Here is a 17,703-nt window from a genome sequence, read left to right as displayed (position 1 = left end):
GAAGGGGGAGAAGGGGGGGAGGAGGGGGGGCGGCGGGGGTGGCCGGAGGGGGCGGGGGTGGCCGGGGGCGGGGCCTAGAGCGGGACGCCTGCCTTCCCCCCCCCCCCCCCCCCCCCCCCCGGGGGGGGGCGGGGGGGCCGGGGGGGGCCTCCCCCCCGGGGGGGGGGGGGGACAGCTTTTGCTCGTTAGAGGCGTTGGTGTCAGGCAGGGAACACCACCTGGACCCCACACGGGTTCCCTCAGTAGCTAGTGTGTGTCCTTGTCATACCACCCGGGTGCAGGGACGGGGACTGAGTGACTGGTGGTTTCTGCTCACAGTGGGGGAGATGGGGTCCCTTATGTCTCCTTGAGCTCCATGGTCACCTGATTCTAACACCTCGGTTCTCTAAGGGACACCAAAGGACGTGGCTGCTTCCGCCCTGGAGCCCGAGGTCTGGTTGAGGTGACTAGTTCGAAACAAATGGAGAGTAAAATTAGATAATACTAATCAGATAGGTCTGAAGGGCTGTGGGACCCTGGGGAAGTCACTTCACCTCTCTCAAGAGAAAGAGCTTACACTGGTGCTTCCCAAATATTTTTGCCTTAGGACCCTTTACACTCTTTAAAAAAAAAAAAGAATGTTTATTTTTGAGAGAGACGGAGACAGAGACAGGGCATGAGCAGGGGAGGGTCAGAGAGAGAGGGAGACACAGAATCTGAAGCAGACTCCAGGCTCTGAGCTGTCAGCACAGAGCCCGATGCGGGGCTCAAACTCATGAGCCGTGTGAAATCATGACCCGAGCCCAAGTTGGTCGCTTGACCCACTGAGCCATCCAGGGGTCCCAGGACCCTTCACACGCTTCAAAATTATTAAGGATTACACAAGCTTCTGTTTGTGTGGGTTATGACTATTAATACTTACCATGATGGAAGTTAAAACTAAGAAAATTTAAAAATATTTATTAATTCACTTCAAAATACAATAACAAACTCATGCTAACACTAATAATATCTTTTTTGGGGAACGAGCTATATATAAATGTAGTGAGAAGAGGGGCTTTTTTTTTTTTTTTTACATATTTGCAAATCTCTTTAATGCCTGGCTTAATAGAAGACAGCTGTGTTCTCATGTCTGCTTCTGCATATTCAATCTGTTGCAGAATCACATTTGGTTTCTAGAAAACCTCACCATTCACTTATGAGAGAATGAGAGTAAAAAAACAAATAACGTCCCAGTATTATTATGAAAATAGTTTTGACCTCACGAACCCCATGACGGAGCCTCAGGAATCCCCCGGGGGCGCTTGGAACACACTTTGAAGACTGCTGGACCTGATGGTCTCTAAGGCTCTGAGTGGAGTCTCATCCATGACTGTAGGGGTGCAGGTGCAGGCAGAGATGAATGTTGTAGCGGGTCGGAGGGACAAGAGGTCACCATGCTTGGAGTGTTCAGGGAGGCCTTCCTGCAGGTGGTGGCTTTGACCGGCACTACGAAAGTTGGGAAGAGTGTAGAGAAGGGTGGAGGAGAGGGGTGCATAGGTGTGCGGAAGCCTGCAGGAGGCGTATCTGTGTGTCTTGGGGACAGCCTACCAAATTCAGAAGGAAGAAGTAGGAGAAGGAGCAGAGGAGGCGAGAGAGTTTGGGTGGGACGGGTGGCCTGCTGCAGGCACACCCGGGGAGAGGCCTCAGAAAAGTGGACAGAGCCGGGGCAGCAGGAATGGTCAGGCTGCTGCCAAGCTGGGGAATGTCCTCGGAGTTTGGGAAGGGAGGCAGAGCCCACTGCTCTGTAGGCTGCAGGCTCAGGCAGACGACGGCTGCTCGGTGGTCCTGGGAGCTGGGCTGGCTGTGGGCAGCCGTGACACCGCGGGCCCTCCTTCCCTTCCTGTGCAGGCGGAGTCAGGAGCGTGTGTCTGTCCACCCCCACCGCCTCCACCCCAGCTTCGACTTCGGCCACCAACTCCAGACGCCTCAGCCCAGGTATTTGGCTGAGGGTACTGACTGGTGAGTCTTTGGGGCCCCTGAGCAAGGGAGGGAGGAGGGTCGGAGGAAGGTCTTGCTGGTCCGTGGAGACCCTGTTTCCTTCACTTTGAATGGGGCAGGAGGCCTAGTCCTCAAGCTCTTGCCTTTGCCTGTGCCCCCAGTCACCCTCAAGGCCAAATGGCCCCCAGTGGGCCTGGTTTCAGCAATTAGCTCATTATGTGGCTGGATATCATCATGTACCCGGCGTGGGGCTCTGTGCTCACGGTCGTGCAAGGGAGGAGGGGACAGAGTTACAAAGGCGGGCAGAAAGGAGAGTCTCAAGAGCTAGCTAGTCAGGGAAGGCTTCCTGGAGGGGGTGGGCCTTGAGGGATCCACAGAGAAGAGCCAGGGCCAGTCAGCAAGACCAAACACAGGCTCGTAGAGGCAGAGCCAGCAGGGTTGGAGGTAAGGACTGGGGAGAGAAGCTGGGGAGAGAGATTAAGAGCTTTGCCTGATGCCTTTTAGGCACCAGCTCCCTACGAGGCCTTCCACTGTCTCTTGCACTTGAGACAGATGTCTTTGCAGCGTTGCTTGGCTTTGGGTCCTCTGCCCTACCTGACTCTCTGGTTCTAGCTCAAGAGTTGGCTGACCTAATCTAGAGTCAGATCCGAACACCCAAACACACGAAAAAGACGTGTAGTTTACTGAAGCACTTAGGCTTAAAGGGCATCATGCTTGTAATTTATTTTTAAATAGTTCAGAAAAAAAAACAAACCCTGGAGAAGTGTGTGTGTAGATGTGTATATGTATACATGGAGAGAGAGAGAGAGAGAGAGAGAGAGAGAGAGAGAGAGAAATAAGAATGCAGTAAACAGTAAAACATCAACACATGGGGAATCTGGGTGAAGGGTATCCAGGAATTCTTTGTGCTGGTTTTGCAACTTTGAGGTCAAAAATGTTTCTTGAAAGAATGCAAAAGCAAACAAGAAACTTCTATGGAAAGGGATGGACTATTTTTTTAAATTTTTTTTTTAATGTTTATTTATTATTGAGAGACAGAGAAACAGAGCATGAGCAGGGGAGGGGCAGAGAGAGGAGGAGGCACAGAATCCGAAGCAGGCTCCAGGCTCCGAGCTGTCAGCACAGAGCCCGACGCGGGGCTCGAATTCACAAACCGCGAGATCACGACCTGAGCCGGAGTTGGACGCTTAACCGACTGAGCCCCCCGGGGGGCCCCAGGGATGGACTATTTAAAAAAAAAAAAAAAAAAAGACATCCACTGTGTCATTCTTCAGTCATTGGGCGAACTGGACATCCAGGAATGAATGATGCAAAAACTGGAAAGTTCTGGTTGGTTACATGTGCAGGGCGCTTCCAGGGGCAGGAAATTGTTGTTCTGGCACATTCCGATGTCTCTCAGCCCTCTGCTGGTTCTTGGGGACACTGTTAAATTGAACACTTCCTTAAAAGACAGGCTGCATGGCGGCCAACTTCAGCCCAGGCTTTTTCTAATTAGCAGATTCAAATCAGGAAGATTTAATTGCAGTTTGGATTGAATTCTGTCCCTCGGCACTCAAGCCCATCCGATTGAATTCAATTCAGCACACACCGAGTGATTTGAACAAACATGTCGGGGCCAGTGCAGCAGGTTGGGACCGGGTAGGTGACACGGGTGAGTGGAGAGTGGTGGCCTGGAGAGGTGTCAGGTGCAGTGTGGGTGTGAGCCCTGCCAGGCTGCTTGCTGTAGCCAGACCTTCTGTCCTCCTGCAGCTCAATCACGCTGCCCTCCTGACCTCTGTCTGCCTAAGAAACATAAAGACTGAGGCCCTGAGAGGCCTTAGCGGGGGAAGAGGGGAGGCCCCTGCCCCGAGGCACACCTGGGTCCACCCCGGGCTTTCTCTGCCTGGCCTGTCACCCTTACTTTAGGATATATGAACCCTACCTAGGCAGCTTCTCTTAGCTGGGCACCTTGGCCCCAGAGTGTGTGGGAGCAGCAGGCCTTGGGGGATCAATCCCAACTATGCCCCCTTTTGGGTCCATGCCTGATAACGCAACCCTAAACTTGAGCTCCAATGTCTCTGTCCTCATGGTGCTCCTTCTCTGACTCAGTCCCGGTTTCAGAGTTCCAACTCTGATGCCCTGTTCTGACTACCTACCCCCAGCCCTAGCCCTGCCCAGGAGGAGCCCCCCAGGGGCACCTGGGACCTGTGGCAGGGCAGCGAACAAGAGCCTCCTACTGTCCTTCCCCTGCAGGCAGCTGTGCCTCTGCCAAGCCTCCAGATTCCCCTGTGAGACGGTCCAGCACGGATGCTCCCCCAGGGAAGAACGTAAGGGTCTGTGTAGCAACCGGACCATGGCATGTTTCAAGGCCATTGATAGTGGAAAATAAAGTTTAGCTATATGTATATATTAGTTATATTAGCGATATATATATTAGCTATATTAGGTATATGTATATATGTGTGTGTGTGTGTGTGTGTGTGTATATATATATAAATTTTTTTGAGAGACAGAGAGAACACATGTGAGAAGGGGAGAAGGACAGAGGGAGAGCGAGAATCCCAAACAGGCTCCACACCCAGTGAGCCCAACATGGGGCTCAGTCTCACGACCCTGGGATCATGACCTGAGCCAAAATCAAGAGTCGGACGCTCAACCAACTGAACCACCCAGGCACTCCAAGTTTAGCTTGATGTTTAGACAGAGCTGACATAAACTGTGCATTGAGACAATGCCCACAGGAAATCTCCAGAACACCGTTCTGGGTTAACCCTGTGGCTCTAGGGCTGTAAGGTATTTCTGTGACCCTGTTCAACCCTCAGCCAGGTTCTCACAGTCTGGGGCAACAGCAGAAAGGTGGGAGACACTGCTTTTCGAGGGGCTGATGTGTCCTAGGGTAAGTCCCAATCCAGGCTTCTTTTGCACCCAATGAGTGTCCCCTTTTCAGGGATCATGGGTTTAGGAAGGAATTTTCTGGTGAGATGATAAGAGGGGTATCCCAGAGACCACCCAGGGCCAACCTGGGCAGGTTATCCCACTCATTGAGGGTCAAGGTGCCGTTGCTCCCCCAGTTATCATTCTTGCAATTGGGTCGACTCTGTTCTAAGTTCCTTTGGACATTGCTCTTGGTAGAATTCCCTGAATATCTCTTTGCTGTTTTGAATTTGGTGCCCCCCCCCCCCCCACTCCCTGAGGCTGCTAAGTAAATACTGACAGCCAGAGCTTCGGCCACATGAGGGTGCGCCATGGAACACCTTCCCCGAGGCAGGTCAATGGAATGGGCCCGGGCAAGGCTTAGAACCCAGGTGGCCCAAACTGCCTCGCCTAGGACCGTGGGTCAGGCACGGCCACTCTTCAGGCCTCAGAAGGACCTGGGGAGCCCAGGGGCTGGATTAGTGGGTTTCTAAGTTTGCTTCCAACTGGATCCAAGAATTTAGCTCATTTCCCAAATGATAGACTCATGAAAAGTTATCCCAGGGATTTGGGCTAATATATTCAGGAAATACAGCACTACATGTACATCGTAATATATACGTATATCACGGCTAGAAGCAGAAATCCCTTTAATGCCTAACGCCCCTTATATTGGTTGTCTGTTTGCTTGTTTGTTTTTGTTTCTTTTGACGTATTTGTTGAAGAATTTGGCTGCTTCTGTGGAGTTTCTCCTTTTCTGGATTCAGCTAGTTGCACTTGTACTCTGGTGTATCCCTTAAGACCTCCCTCAGTTTCTCTATGTTCCCTGTGCTCTGGTGCTTAGATCAAGGTTTGAGCACATTCTGGTTCAGCTCTTACTATTTCTTGGCAAAAATCCTTCACAGGGGGTGTGTTCTTCCAGCAGAGAGCTGGTTGCCTTTCCTTCTGTGATGGTAACATCAAATGATCTTCGCCAGGAGCCTCTATTCCTTTAGGGGCTGCAAAAAGGTGACAGTTCAATTCTTGCTTCCTCATTTATTACCTAGGAAGCTTTTATGACGAGAAATTTCCCTTCTTCAGCCATTTGGTTACCCTCAAGTACAGCTAATAGAGGAAAGGCAGGGTAAACATTGTGTTCTTTCCCTTTCTTTACTAGTTTTCAAAATGAAGTCTGCGTTCCCTGACATGCTTCAAAGGGCCCTGTTTTCCTTGGCGTCACATAACCTATTCGATGGGTTTTCATCCATCGTAATTATGCTCACTGACTTGCCAGGTGTCCAGACTGGCCAGGGGGAACCTCTTCAGGATAGTTCCTGAATCCTTTTCACCTCTGACCTGGGGTAACTTCCTTGCTCGCAGTTATGACAAGACGTTTCAAAACATTTTGTGCGTTTTCTGCCCCAGACCTGAAATTAGCCGTTTCCCAAGGACCTGGTTCCTTTTCAGTCACATTGACTGGTTAAATTTTTTTTAAATTTTTTTAAAAAGTGTGTTCACTTATTATTTCTGAGAGAGAGAGAGAGAGAGAGAGAGAGAGAGAGAGAGAGAATGAGAGCGCACAAGCTGGGGAGGGTCAGAGAGAGAGAGGGAGACACGGAATCCCAAGCAGGCTCCAAGCTCTGAGTTGTCAGCACAGAGCCCGATGCGGGGCTTGAACTCACAAGCCGTGAGATCATGACTTGAGCCGAAGTCAGACGCTTAACTGACTGAGCCACCCAGGCACCCCATTGACTGGTTAATTTTTAAGGGGAATGAGTTTTCCTGTACTTGCAGGAGGGGGGGGCAGGGGTCCAGGATAGATTTTCCAACCTCACCGCTCTAGAGGTCCGTCCCTCTTCTGTGGTTTTCTCCAAACACGGCCTCTGCTCCCACCTCTGTCTCTGCCTCCCTTGTCTTCCGTTTGCTGCATATCCCTCCCTGAGCAGCTCTATTTGGATTCTTCTTTCAGCATTTCTCCCAGGGCCGGGCTTTATCTTGGGAGGGAGCCTCGGTGCACTAATTTGAAGAAGCTTTGTGAGGCATAGACCATCCCTGCCCCTTCAGGCCTAGTAGACCCCTTGCCTCCTCTGAGTCTCCGTTTTTAAAGAGAGGCGATGGGGCTGGTGATGCCAAGCCCCTTGCAGCCTTGGTGGTTTGTGACTCTGACTCTTGTCCCTGGGCTTGAGGTCTGAGGTCCGTCCTCCAGACCCCCTTCAGACGGCTGAGTCACACTGCCCTGTGGCCTCGTCCCTGCAGGGATCTCAGCGTGGACACCGGCTTGAGCCCTGCCCAGTTCCAGGTGCGGCCCATCCCTCAGCACTATCAGCATTACCTAGCGACTCCTCGAATGCACCACTTTCCCAGAAACTCCTCCTCCACGCAGATGGTGAGTGGAAGGGCCCTGCTGGGAACAGACCCCCCCTTGCTGCCGGTGGGTGCCGACGGCTGGGTGCCGAGGGTGGGCCAAGGCCAGAGGCTCCCGTGGGTCCTGCTGTCACGCTTCCCTCCCCTCCCCACTCCTGTTCCCACCTGCCTGGCCAAAGTCGGTACGGCAGCAGGACTGAGTGGGGCGCTCGAGGAGCCAAGGGGGTGCGTGGCAGGCTGTAGTCTGTGGGGAAGAGGCCGAGGACAGAACAGTCCTGGCGGTCCCTGGCCTCACTTAATTAATTTCTTGGAGTCAGTGCCTCCCTGGGCTTTGATTTTGCTTATCTGTGGGATGGGAGGAAGAAGCCTGCCTCGTCCTTCTCACAGGGCTGTTGTGAGGGACAGAGGAGACCCCACAGGTGGCCCTTGGGCCCTGCCTGCGGATTCATTTCTGCTTTCTGCAGGGGGCTGGTCTTTGTCACCGCAGGCATCAGGGTGGCAGAAGGGGGCAGGTTGGGTTTGGGGGCCTTCTGGTCGGTCCCTGGCATTGCGAGCTAAGTGGAGCCAAGTTGGATATTCCATCAAAGCGGCAAAAGACAGATGGCAAAATCTTATCTCCACCCAGCTGCTTCACAGTTCCACCCTTCCAGCCCTTGCCTGTGTCATTAGCCACTCAGTTCCTCAGTCTCCGTATTTGTCAAATGAGAGGCCTGGAGCCCTCGTCAGCTCTGAGGCGCGATGGTTCGTGTCATGAAGCACCATCTCCTGGGGAAAAAAGCTGACGTTTACCGAGCACTTACTGCATGGCAGGCCCTGTTCTAAGCACTTTGCGTGAATTATCCACAACCTTACCCAAAAGGGCATTGTCCCTATTTCACAGATTGGCAAACTGAGGTATAGGGGGGTTAGCTAACAGGGTTCATGTAGCGAGGAGCTGTGATGGAGATCTGGCCCCTCTGACACAAAGCTGATGCCGGAGCGAGGTGACGGAGGCAGAGCCCTGCCAGCACAGGGTCAGATCTTGTCTTTATGTAAGTTTTTGATATTTTGTTCACTGTGGATTTCCGCATTGATTTCAATTTAAAAGATACTGCGTGAAGATATTATTTACCTTGATTACTGAGTCTTTTGTGTTTAAATTTTGTGCTCTCACCTGCATTTCCCAGTAAGGACCCTGGCCCCAGCTCTTCCCCGTCTAAGGCAGTGCAGAGTGGAGAGGAAGGAAGTGGCCATGGCCACCCAACTGCCTGGGTTTGAAATTGTGGTTCTGCCACTTGGTTGCATAACTTGGGCACCTACTTTATCTATTTGTGTCTCATTTGCACCATCAGGAAGATGGGGATTTTCCTATTTGTCTGATCAGGAAAATGTGTAATTGCACCCACATTCTAGAGCAGATGAGATCATTAACTTAATCATGTGAAGTGCTTAGACAGTGCCTGCCACGAAATACATGCCCAATCAGCTCGGTTATTTTTCTAATTATGTTAGTATATGGTATATATATTTACTAATTTATATATATATTTTAGATGTTTATCCATCTATTTTTGAGAGAGAGAACATGCATGTGTGTGAGCGGGGGAGGGGCAGGGAGAGAGGGATAGAGAGAATCCCAAGCAGGCTCCTTGCTGTTCGTGCAGAGCCTGATGCACGGCTCGAACCCACAAACTGCGAGATTATGACCTGAGCCAAAATCAGGAATCAGATGCTTAACCAACTGAGCTACCCAGGTGCCCCTAATTTAATTTTTTTGTGATGTTTATTTATTTCTTGAGAGAGAGAGAAAGAGAGAGACAGAGTGTGAGCAGGGGAGGGGCAGAGAGAGGGAGACACAGAATCCGAAGCAGGCTCCAACCTCTGAGCTGCCAGCACAGAACCCGACACGGGAGTCAAACTCACACGCTGCAACATCATGACCTGAGCTGAAGTCAGACGCTTAGCCGACTGAGCCACCCAGGCGCCCCCAGGTGCCCCTAATTTATATTTACTTCATTGATTTTGTTATTTTTTTTCTGGGGCTGGTCTAGTACAGGCTTTGTTCTCGATGAGGAGAGGAGGACAGAGGAGCAGGAAAGATAGAACCTCTGCCTGAAGAATCTTGAGGGTGTGCAGGTTGGTGGTTATGAGGGTGGTGAGGAGTTGGATGCCGGGCTCATGCAGCCGGGAATCCCATCTGAGCGTTTCCTCCCCAACAGGTGGTCCATGAAATCCGAAACTACCCTTACCCTCAGCTTCACTTCCTTGCTCTCCAGGGACTGAACCCCAGCAGACACACCTCTGCAGTGCGGGAGAGCTACGAGGTATGCCTGCCTCTCTGTCTGGCTCCAGCTGGGTTGGTGGAGACACCATTATTGTTCATTGTCCCCTCCCTCTTTCCCCTGCTGGTGGGTAGGGCATGGGAGGTTGCAGGGAGCTTCAAGGTTGAGAGTAAGAGAGAGAAAAAGAGAGGGTGAGTAGAGATGTGGGGTCTTTCAGTACCAGGCAAGTTCTTCCTGATGGCTATGTGAATGGTTCCTGTTAACATCTTTCAGTGCCCTTCCTCCTTATCCTGTGTGTGTGTGTGTGTGTGTGTGTGTGTGTGTGTGTGTGTAAGCTTGTACATGCAGAGTGCACATAATCCACATTTTTCTCTTTGCAGGAGCTGCTGCAGCTTGAGGACAGGTTGGGAAATGTGACTCGGGGAGCCGTACAGAACACCATCGAGAGGTTCACCTTCCCCCACAAATACAAGAAGGTGCGTCTGCAAGCAGGTCAGCCTGCATAGTTGAGGTGCTGTGGTTAGAGGCTCTGAAGCTGTGATGCTTTCCCAGGGTCTTCTCCCTTGTCTCTGTCAGGTGTGACCAGGAGAGGAGATGGGGGTGCCTCTCATCATAAAAGAGGAGGGCTGGGTGTGTGGTACACATGGACTTGTGAGTAGGTGTATTAGGTAGGGGTACAGGTATGTGAATGTTTGTATCTGAATGAGGTGAGCCAAGGGAGCACCTGCAGTGAAGGCTGAGATTTGCCTTAGAAGAGAATTCCAAGTCCAATCCCCTGTGTGGACAAATAGGCAAGTAAGCCTTCAGAGCAGGGGTTTCCAATCCTCACTGACCAGCAGGACCAGTTGGGGAGCTTTTAAAGCCACACGTTTACAGGCTCTACCCTAAGCCTGTAGAGGTAGATTCTCCAGGGTTATTGCTCAGGAATGTGGAGTAGGATTAGAACCCAGGGATTTGATTTTTAAAACATTTTAACATTCAAATAAATAAAAAATTTTTGGAAGCAACCAAGATGTCCTGCAATGAGTGAATGAATAAACAAACAAACTGTGGTACATCCATACAATGGAATATTATTCCATGATTTTTAAAAATGAGCTATTAAACCATGGAAAGACATGTGGGCACCTTAAATGCGTATTACTAAGTGAAAGAAGCCAGCCCAAAAAGGTGGTATACTATATGATTCCAACTATATAGCATTCTGGAAAAGGTGAAACTAAACAGTTAAAAGATCCCTGTTGCCAATGGCTTTGGGGAGGGAAAAATAAATGAGCACGTGGGTGACTGGGTATTTTTAGTGAAAGTATCATACGTACTGTAATGGTGAACACATGACATTGTGCATTTGTCAAAACCCATAGAATTCTACAACACAAAGAATGAACCCTAACGTAAACGAATGTTCTTCAGTTAATAACTGTGTATCACTATTGGTCCTTCAGTTGTAACAGAGATACCACATTAATGCAAAATGTTAATAATAGGGAAAATGTGTGTGTGTGTGTGTGTGTGGTGTTGAGGGGGGAGGAATTTGGGAATGCACTGTGTTTTCTGCTCAGTTTTAATGTAAACTAAAACCGCCCCACAAAATAAATTCTATGGAAGCAAGTATTAAATAGTTTTAAAATTTAAGAATTAAAAGCTTGGCAAGTGCTGAGAAACTTGGAGTGGGAAAATGCTCATGGTGGTCAGGCCAGAGCCCATCCTCACTTCCTCATGAGGTGCTAGGGTGCAGTGGTTGTGATCACCCGGCGTTGAAGTCGGACAGGGCCAGCTTTTAATTTCAGTGTTACCACTGTCTTTGGGCTGCTATAACAAAATACTACCAGCTGGAGGGCTTAAACGGCAGCCATTTATTTTTTTGCAGTTCTGGAGGCTGGGAAGTCCAAGATCAAGGTGCTGGCAGATTTAGTTCTTGGTGATGGCTCTCTTCCTGCCTTGCAGACGGCCGCCTTCTGCTGTAACCTTACATGGCAGAGAGAGGAAGCTCTGGTGTCTTTTCCTCTTTTTATAGGGGCACTAATACCATCCCAGGGGCTCTGTCTTCATGGCCTCATCTAAACCTAATTAGTTCCCAGAGGCCCCATCTCCTGGTACCATCACATTGGAGCGTAGGGCGTCAATATGTGAATTTGGGGACGGGAGGCACAGACATTCAGTTCATAACCACTGCTGATAGCTAGGTACTCTGGACAACTTACTTGGCTTTTCTGGCCCCTTCTCTGACCTTTATAATGTAAAACGGGAATGATGTGTTAGTAGCGACCATAAAGGATGCTCCAGGGATTCAATGGGACAATGCATAGAACAGCTTAGTACAGTGCCTGGTATCTGGTGAGTGACCGGGAATGGTGAACCACTCTCACCTTGATACAAGGCTCACTTGTTCTAGGCTTGCCCATGCAGTCAGTCCATGCAGTCAGTGTCAAAGACTATGAATCTTGGTCTCTGCAGACCAAGATAGAGGCATTGGATTCACCCGTAAGTGATTTCAATCAACATTTATTAATCTCGATGTGTCCTATATGGGTAGTGTGTCCGTAGAGGAAATGACAGTGTTTCAGTAACTAAAGGTGTCATCTCCAAGTGGAAAACGATCATTCTCTGCAGGGAGAGCTTTAGGCTACTGGAGGAGAACATGGAAGGAATGAGTGATGTGTTCAGGAGCCCGGAGCAGCTTCCTCATCACCGATTAGGGTATCCTCACTCCTGCCAGGGCCACACCCTCACCTGCCCTTGTGGCAACAGGCCGTGAGGAGACAGGAACAGAACACACACTGAGAATGAGAAGGGAATGTGGACCAAGCCAATGATATAAAGAATTGAGGTAAAAATGATGAGACTAAAGGGACAATTAGGGGAATAGAATATTATAAAAAAGACACCAGAAGAATTAAAAATATGAAATGATAAACTTTAGGACCCACCCAAGTAAATTGTGAAAAAAACTTTGAAAATGTGAACTGAGAGGGGTGCCTGGGTGGCTCAGTTGGTTAAGCATCCAACTCTTATCTTGGCTCAGGTCACGATCTCATGGTTTGTGGGTTCGAGCCCCACATCAGGATCTGTGCTGATGGCTGTCTCTCTCAAAAGAAATCAATAAACACATTTAAAAAAATTTTAACTGAGAGTCAAGTAATACAAAACAAAATGAAAAATATTTTACAATGGTGATATAAGAATAGAATATATAAAATAAATCTATTCATGTAGAAAAATGTAAAAAATAAGAATTAGGCAAAGATATGAAAGCAATAGGGGGGTGCCTGGGTGGCTCATTGTTTAAGGGTCTGACTCCTGATTTAGGCTCAGGTCATGATCTCATGGTTGCTGAGTTTGAGCCCTGCTCAGGCTGTCCACTGACAGCGCAGAGCCTGCTTGAGATTCTCTCTCTCTCTCTCTCTCTCTCTCTCTCTCTCTCTCTTTCTGCCCCCCCACTTGCACACTCACTCTCAAAAATAAACACTTTTTTAAAAAGATATGGAAGCAACATACAGAATTAAAACCAATAACACTGACGTGAAAAGGTATTGTGCATGAGGACAAAGAGGGACAGACAGAAGGAGTAAAATAAATATGAAATAAATAAATGCCGAGAAAAGTTACTGTTAAAATAAAAGTTACATGGATGAGAAGAGAAGAAAAAACCCAGAAGACCTAAAAGAATACAAACACAAAAGAGAAAATAGGAAAAGATTCGAAAAGAGACAATCATTAAATATAGATTAGACATGGTAAAACAAGGCAAGACAATTAGGTTTAAATCATTAGCTATAGGGGCGCCTGGGTGGCGCAGTCGGTTAAGCGTCCGACTTCAGCCAGGTCACGATCTCGCGGTCTGTGAGTTCGAGCCCCGCGTCAGGCTCTGGGCTGATGGCTCAGAGCCTGGAGCCTGTTTCCCATTCTGTGTCTCCCTCTCTCTCTGCCCCTCCCCCGTTCATGCTCTGTCTCTCTCTGTCCCAAAAATAAATAAAAACGTTGAAAAAAAATTTAAGTCATTAGCTATAAAAAGGAAATCATGAATAATGGTCGGGGAGAAACAATAGAAAATAGGCAAATAGTGACTCTTATTAGTGTCATTTATGGAATATCCCTTTTCTCAAAGGACCAGCTAAAAGAAGGCCACTCCCCACCAGAAACACAGCTGGGCTGTTAGGCAGGCCGACTGTCATGACTCCGTTCAGACTCAAAAGCCATGGTGGTTATATGTGACTAAGGGCGCAATTTTGATTTTCTGGATTCTAGATAAGGGCACACTTATGCAGTGGCCATCGCATGGTTTGCAGTTAGCGTGTGCAGGGCGCAGGGAGGCTGAGGGCAGAAGCTTAGAGTTTCTTCAGTGTTCCAGGGAGGCTGCGGTACTCTGGACGCCATATCACACCAGGGATCTCCAGGGCTTTGGACCAGGGACCAGAGTGGGGAAACCTGGCCCCCAAGCCTGGCATGAAGCTTACAGTCATTCTGTGCATGTTTCTAATCTTGTGACTCCTCAGATTTTTCTCTTGGCAAGAATGGCCTTTACCCCTGCTTCTCTTTGGAAAGGGGCCAGAAGGGCTAGTTTTCTTCCCATGGATATTATCAGACTGTTTCACTGCACAGCATGGAGATGAGGACAAGAAACATGGCCGGTTTCATTCACTGATTAGATTCCTTGCTCTCCAGAATATGTTTTTAAGCACCAGTGATGTGCCTTCTACTTGGCCAAGTGTGGAACAGTACCTAAAGAAGGGTGGACCGGGGCGCCTGGGTGGCGCAGTCGGTTAAGCGTCCGACTTCAGCCAGGTCACGATCTCGCGGTCCGGGAGTTCGAGCCCCGCGTCGGGCTCTGGGCTGATGGCTCGGAGCCTGGAGCCTGTTTCCGATTCTGTGTCTCCCTCTCTCTCTGCCCCTCCCCCCTTCATGCTCTGTCTCTCTCTGTCCCAAAAATAAATAAACGTTGAAAAAAAAATTTTTTTTTTAAAAAGAAGGGTGGACCATGGTCCAGAGCATCTAAGAGCTTGGAACTTCCTGTAAACTAGTTAACTATTTTCAAGTAATTAGCATAGAATTTAAAACAGGACAACTAAAGTCAGTAAGTATAAACAGAATGTTTGATGTCCAGACTTGTGTTTGGAGCTGTTGCCTATGCCAAAGGAACTTTCTGGATAGGAAGAGATCCAACAATATAAAATTATAGGAGTTAATGCCAGGTTGAGGAGTTTTGCCTTCATCTAGTAATAGATGAATAAATGAGTAGACACTAGTTGAGTGGAAGAGAGGAAGGAAGGGAGGGAAGGAGGGAGGGAGGAAGGGAGGGAGGGAGGAAGGAAGGAAGGGAGGGAAACAGGATGGATGGATGGATGGGTGGATAGATGGATGGATGGAGGTTTAAATGGGTGGATGGATGGGTGGAGCTTGCTGGGCCTGAATGTGAGGGAAAAGCCTGGAGGCAGGGATGTATGTTGGAAAGGATGTAAGGAGGATGGAGAGTATGAGGGGAATAGAGCAAACCGTTCATGCACAAACCATTGTTTTGCGAAGGATCGATTCATTAGGCACCCGCTTCCTGTCAAACCCTATGTGCCCTCGGCCAGCATACCACCCCTGTATCCTGAGGCAAGGAGGAAGAGTTGGAGAGGAGGCCAGGAGAAGGGTCTAGCGACAGCACACCAGCCTGGGGTTTCCTTAAGAACTTAGAGAGACACTGACTTACATGTAAGGGAGGGGAGGCTGTGGATGAAAGACAGTAGGCACCAGGTGCGTCTGCTCCAGGTAACTAATGCCCCTCCTCTTCTCACAGCGAAGACCCCAGGATGGCAAGGGCAAGAAGGAAGAGGGGGAGGAGTCAGACACAGATGAGAAATGCACAATTTGCCTGTCTATGCTGGAAGATGGAGAAGATGTGAGGTAGGAGGCCAGACTCTTCTGTTCCCCCTCCCTTCCCGCACAGGCATTTGCGATCAGTCACCTGCTGTATGTCAGGGGCGTGGTGCTTGCTCACTTGTGCATGTGTGTGCTGGGCGTGCCACAGTGTGCCGCGTGGTTGCTCCCGGCAGGTGGGTGTGGAACACCGGAGATGTGCGATGTCTATGGTGTGGACTGGTGGACACAGAGTGTGAGAGAGCAGGGTGATATTTGGCCTGGATGGGTCTAAGACAAAGTCATGGCTTTGTTTTTGGCTGGTCTGAAAGGGCTTCGCGGAGGAGGGCCTTGTCATGACTTCCCATCCCAGCCACAGCCTCACTCTGGAACAGGGCTCCCCACACCCTCTTTGGCCCATCCCCCGTGGTGTTGGTGTGGTCCCCAGTCCAGTGAGAGCCGGTGTTGCTCCGCCTCTGGCCCCGCCCCGGGCCCCTCTCTTTCCACCAGTCCTCTGACCCTCCCTTCTCTTCCAGGCGCCTCCCCTGTATGCACCTCTTCCACCAACTGTGTGTGGACCAGTGGCTCGCCATGAGCAAGAAATGTCCCATCTGCCGAGTGGACATTGAGACACAACTGGGAGCCGACAGCTGAGGGAGGAATTAGCCAGTGGACACCCCATTTTCCTTCACCAGGTCCCCCCCACGGCCATAGCCCTTGCAGCCAAACTTTGCCTTCTGAGCCATTTGATGTAGAGGAAAAGCCTGCAAGCACATTTTGTGGAAAGAGGAGTTGGCGGTATCAGTGTCTGAGGGAAAGGAGGGGTGGGGGGGCGACCCCCCCCCCCATCCAGAGCAGTGACTGCCCCCATCCACCTCGCTGCGCGGGAGGGAGCTGGCCGTGCCCGGAGCAGGGGTGGGAAGGGGGGGCCCACGCTGCTGAGAATCTGGATGCGAACTGGAAGGTCCTAGCTGATAGACAGGCCCCTCAATCCTGTCCTTTGAAGGATTGTGTATATACCTCTCGACCACGTAGAAACCATGTAGGGGTCTCTAGCTATTTCTGTGGATGGCAGCCGGAGCATGTTAGCTTAAGAAAAATGTTGTGTGTGGTGCTCTAGTCATCTTGTGGTGGACATGTCGCTATTACGAATTCGCACCAAATATTTCTCATTGAGTTCCTTGTTTTGGTGCCTGACTGAACCAACCAACGACAGCCCAAATCTTCCCGTCTTTATGAGAAAAAAGGAAAAAGGAATCAAAGGTGAAAAAAAAAAAAAAAAAGCCAAATCCTGTTTCCGGTGAAAAAGGATGATTTTTTTTTTTTTTTTCACCCGGGTTGGGAGGCGGGAGGGGGGTGGTTCTTGTTTTGTTTTTGGTTTTGTTTTTTCCTTTGCTTTTGTTTTTCTCATGTTTACAGTGCACGGAGTGTGGAAGGGGAGCGTCTGGGGAAGGGGAGGGCAGGAAAAGGGGGAGACGGCGGCTTCGCTGGGCACCCGAGGGGCTCAGCCAGGGCGAGGAAGGCAGAGTTTGGGTCAGTGAAAGGGGAAATTCTGTCTTGAAGGAGGGCTCCCCAGTTCCAGGGCACATGCACTTAGTTCCAGCCATGTCCCGGGTCCCACGGTCCCCTGTGGAACTAGGGCGGAGCTAGCTTTCCGCTCGAGTTGCCCCCGTGTTCCTCAGAGCCAGGACGTCCCTGCGTATGCCACCTTCTTCCTTTTGGCTGTGTGTATGCCCTGTCACAAAGAGGCGATTTGGCCACGGCCTCCCTATGCAAAAAATTCACTGGATGATGAAGATATGATAGTACAGCTGGTGGTGGACCCTTGGCCTGGGCCAAAGTGCTCTGGCTGGCACTCAGGGGCTGGGGTCAAACACCCTGGACCTGGGGGAGGACTTCTGCTTCCTATGGGATGTCTCAAATCCCAGTGGAGTCCCTCAGAGATGGCCCTGGCCCCGAGACGGTGTCAGCTGGGCTTGGGAGGCCCTGTGTCCCTAGTCTCTGGCTCTTTCTGTCTTTGATGACCTTGGGCAAGTCCCTCTATTTCTCTGTGCCTCATTTGCCTTCGCCTGAAAGGGGGAGAAATGACAGTCCTCCCTATCTCCACTTCTTCGCCCTCACCTACATGTTGTGAGGACTGATAACCATCCACTCAACGCATTTGTGCCGTGGCCTGGGACCCTCCTGGGGGTTTAGGGATGGGAGTGGTGAGAGACAGAGATCCGGAAGTTCCAAGCGACACCACCCAATGTGTCTTTCTGCACCACCCCGCGACTTTTCTGAACCTCAGAGGGAGCAGGGAGATGGGAGGACAGAAGAATGGAGATGGGAAAATCCACCAAATCCCAACCCCAACCCCAACCCAGCTTTCTTTATCCATGTGCAAAACACCCCAGCCTAGCTGAAA

The 17,703-nt window shown here is 50.1% G+C and overlaps 1 protein-coding gene across 1 annotated transcript in view; it reads left to right on the top strand.

The window, feature by feature from the left end:
• Positions 1-16,579, top strand: part of ARK2C (arkadia (RNF111) C-terminal like ring finger ubiquitin ligase 2C) — a gene marked incomplete at its 5' end in the record, with an annotated part of 96,412 nt that extends 79,833 nt beyond the window's left edge. The window contains 6 exons of the mRNA XM_040478918.1: positions 1,870-1,980; positions 7,087-7,216; positions 9,393-9,497; positions 9,836-9,931; positions 15,238-15,344; positions 15,833-16,579. Coding sequence (XP_040334852.1) covers positions 1,870-1,980; positions 7,087-7,216; positions 9,393-9,497; positions 9,836-9,931; positions 15,238-15,344; positions 15,833-15,950 — 667 coding nt within the window. The remainder of the gene's footprint in view (positions 1-1,869; positions 1,981-7,086; positions 7,217-9,392; positions 9,498-9,835; positions 9,932-15,237; positions 15,345-15,832) is intronic.
• Between the last annotated feature and the right edge of the window lie 1,124 nt (positions 16,580-17,703).

The sequence above is a fragment of the Herpailurus yagouaroundi genome, unplaced genomic scaffold (genome assembly GCF_014898765.1).
Source record: "Herpailurus yagouaroundi ecotype Mexico unplaced genomic scaffold, PumYag 142, whole genome shotgun sequence".
In the NCBI taxonomy this organism is placed as follows: Eukaryota; Metazoa; Chordata; class Mammalia; order Carnivora; family Felidae; genus Herpailurus; species Herpailurus yagouaroundi.
This window is presented reverse-complemented; position numbering and strand designations above follow the sequence as displayed.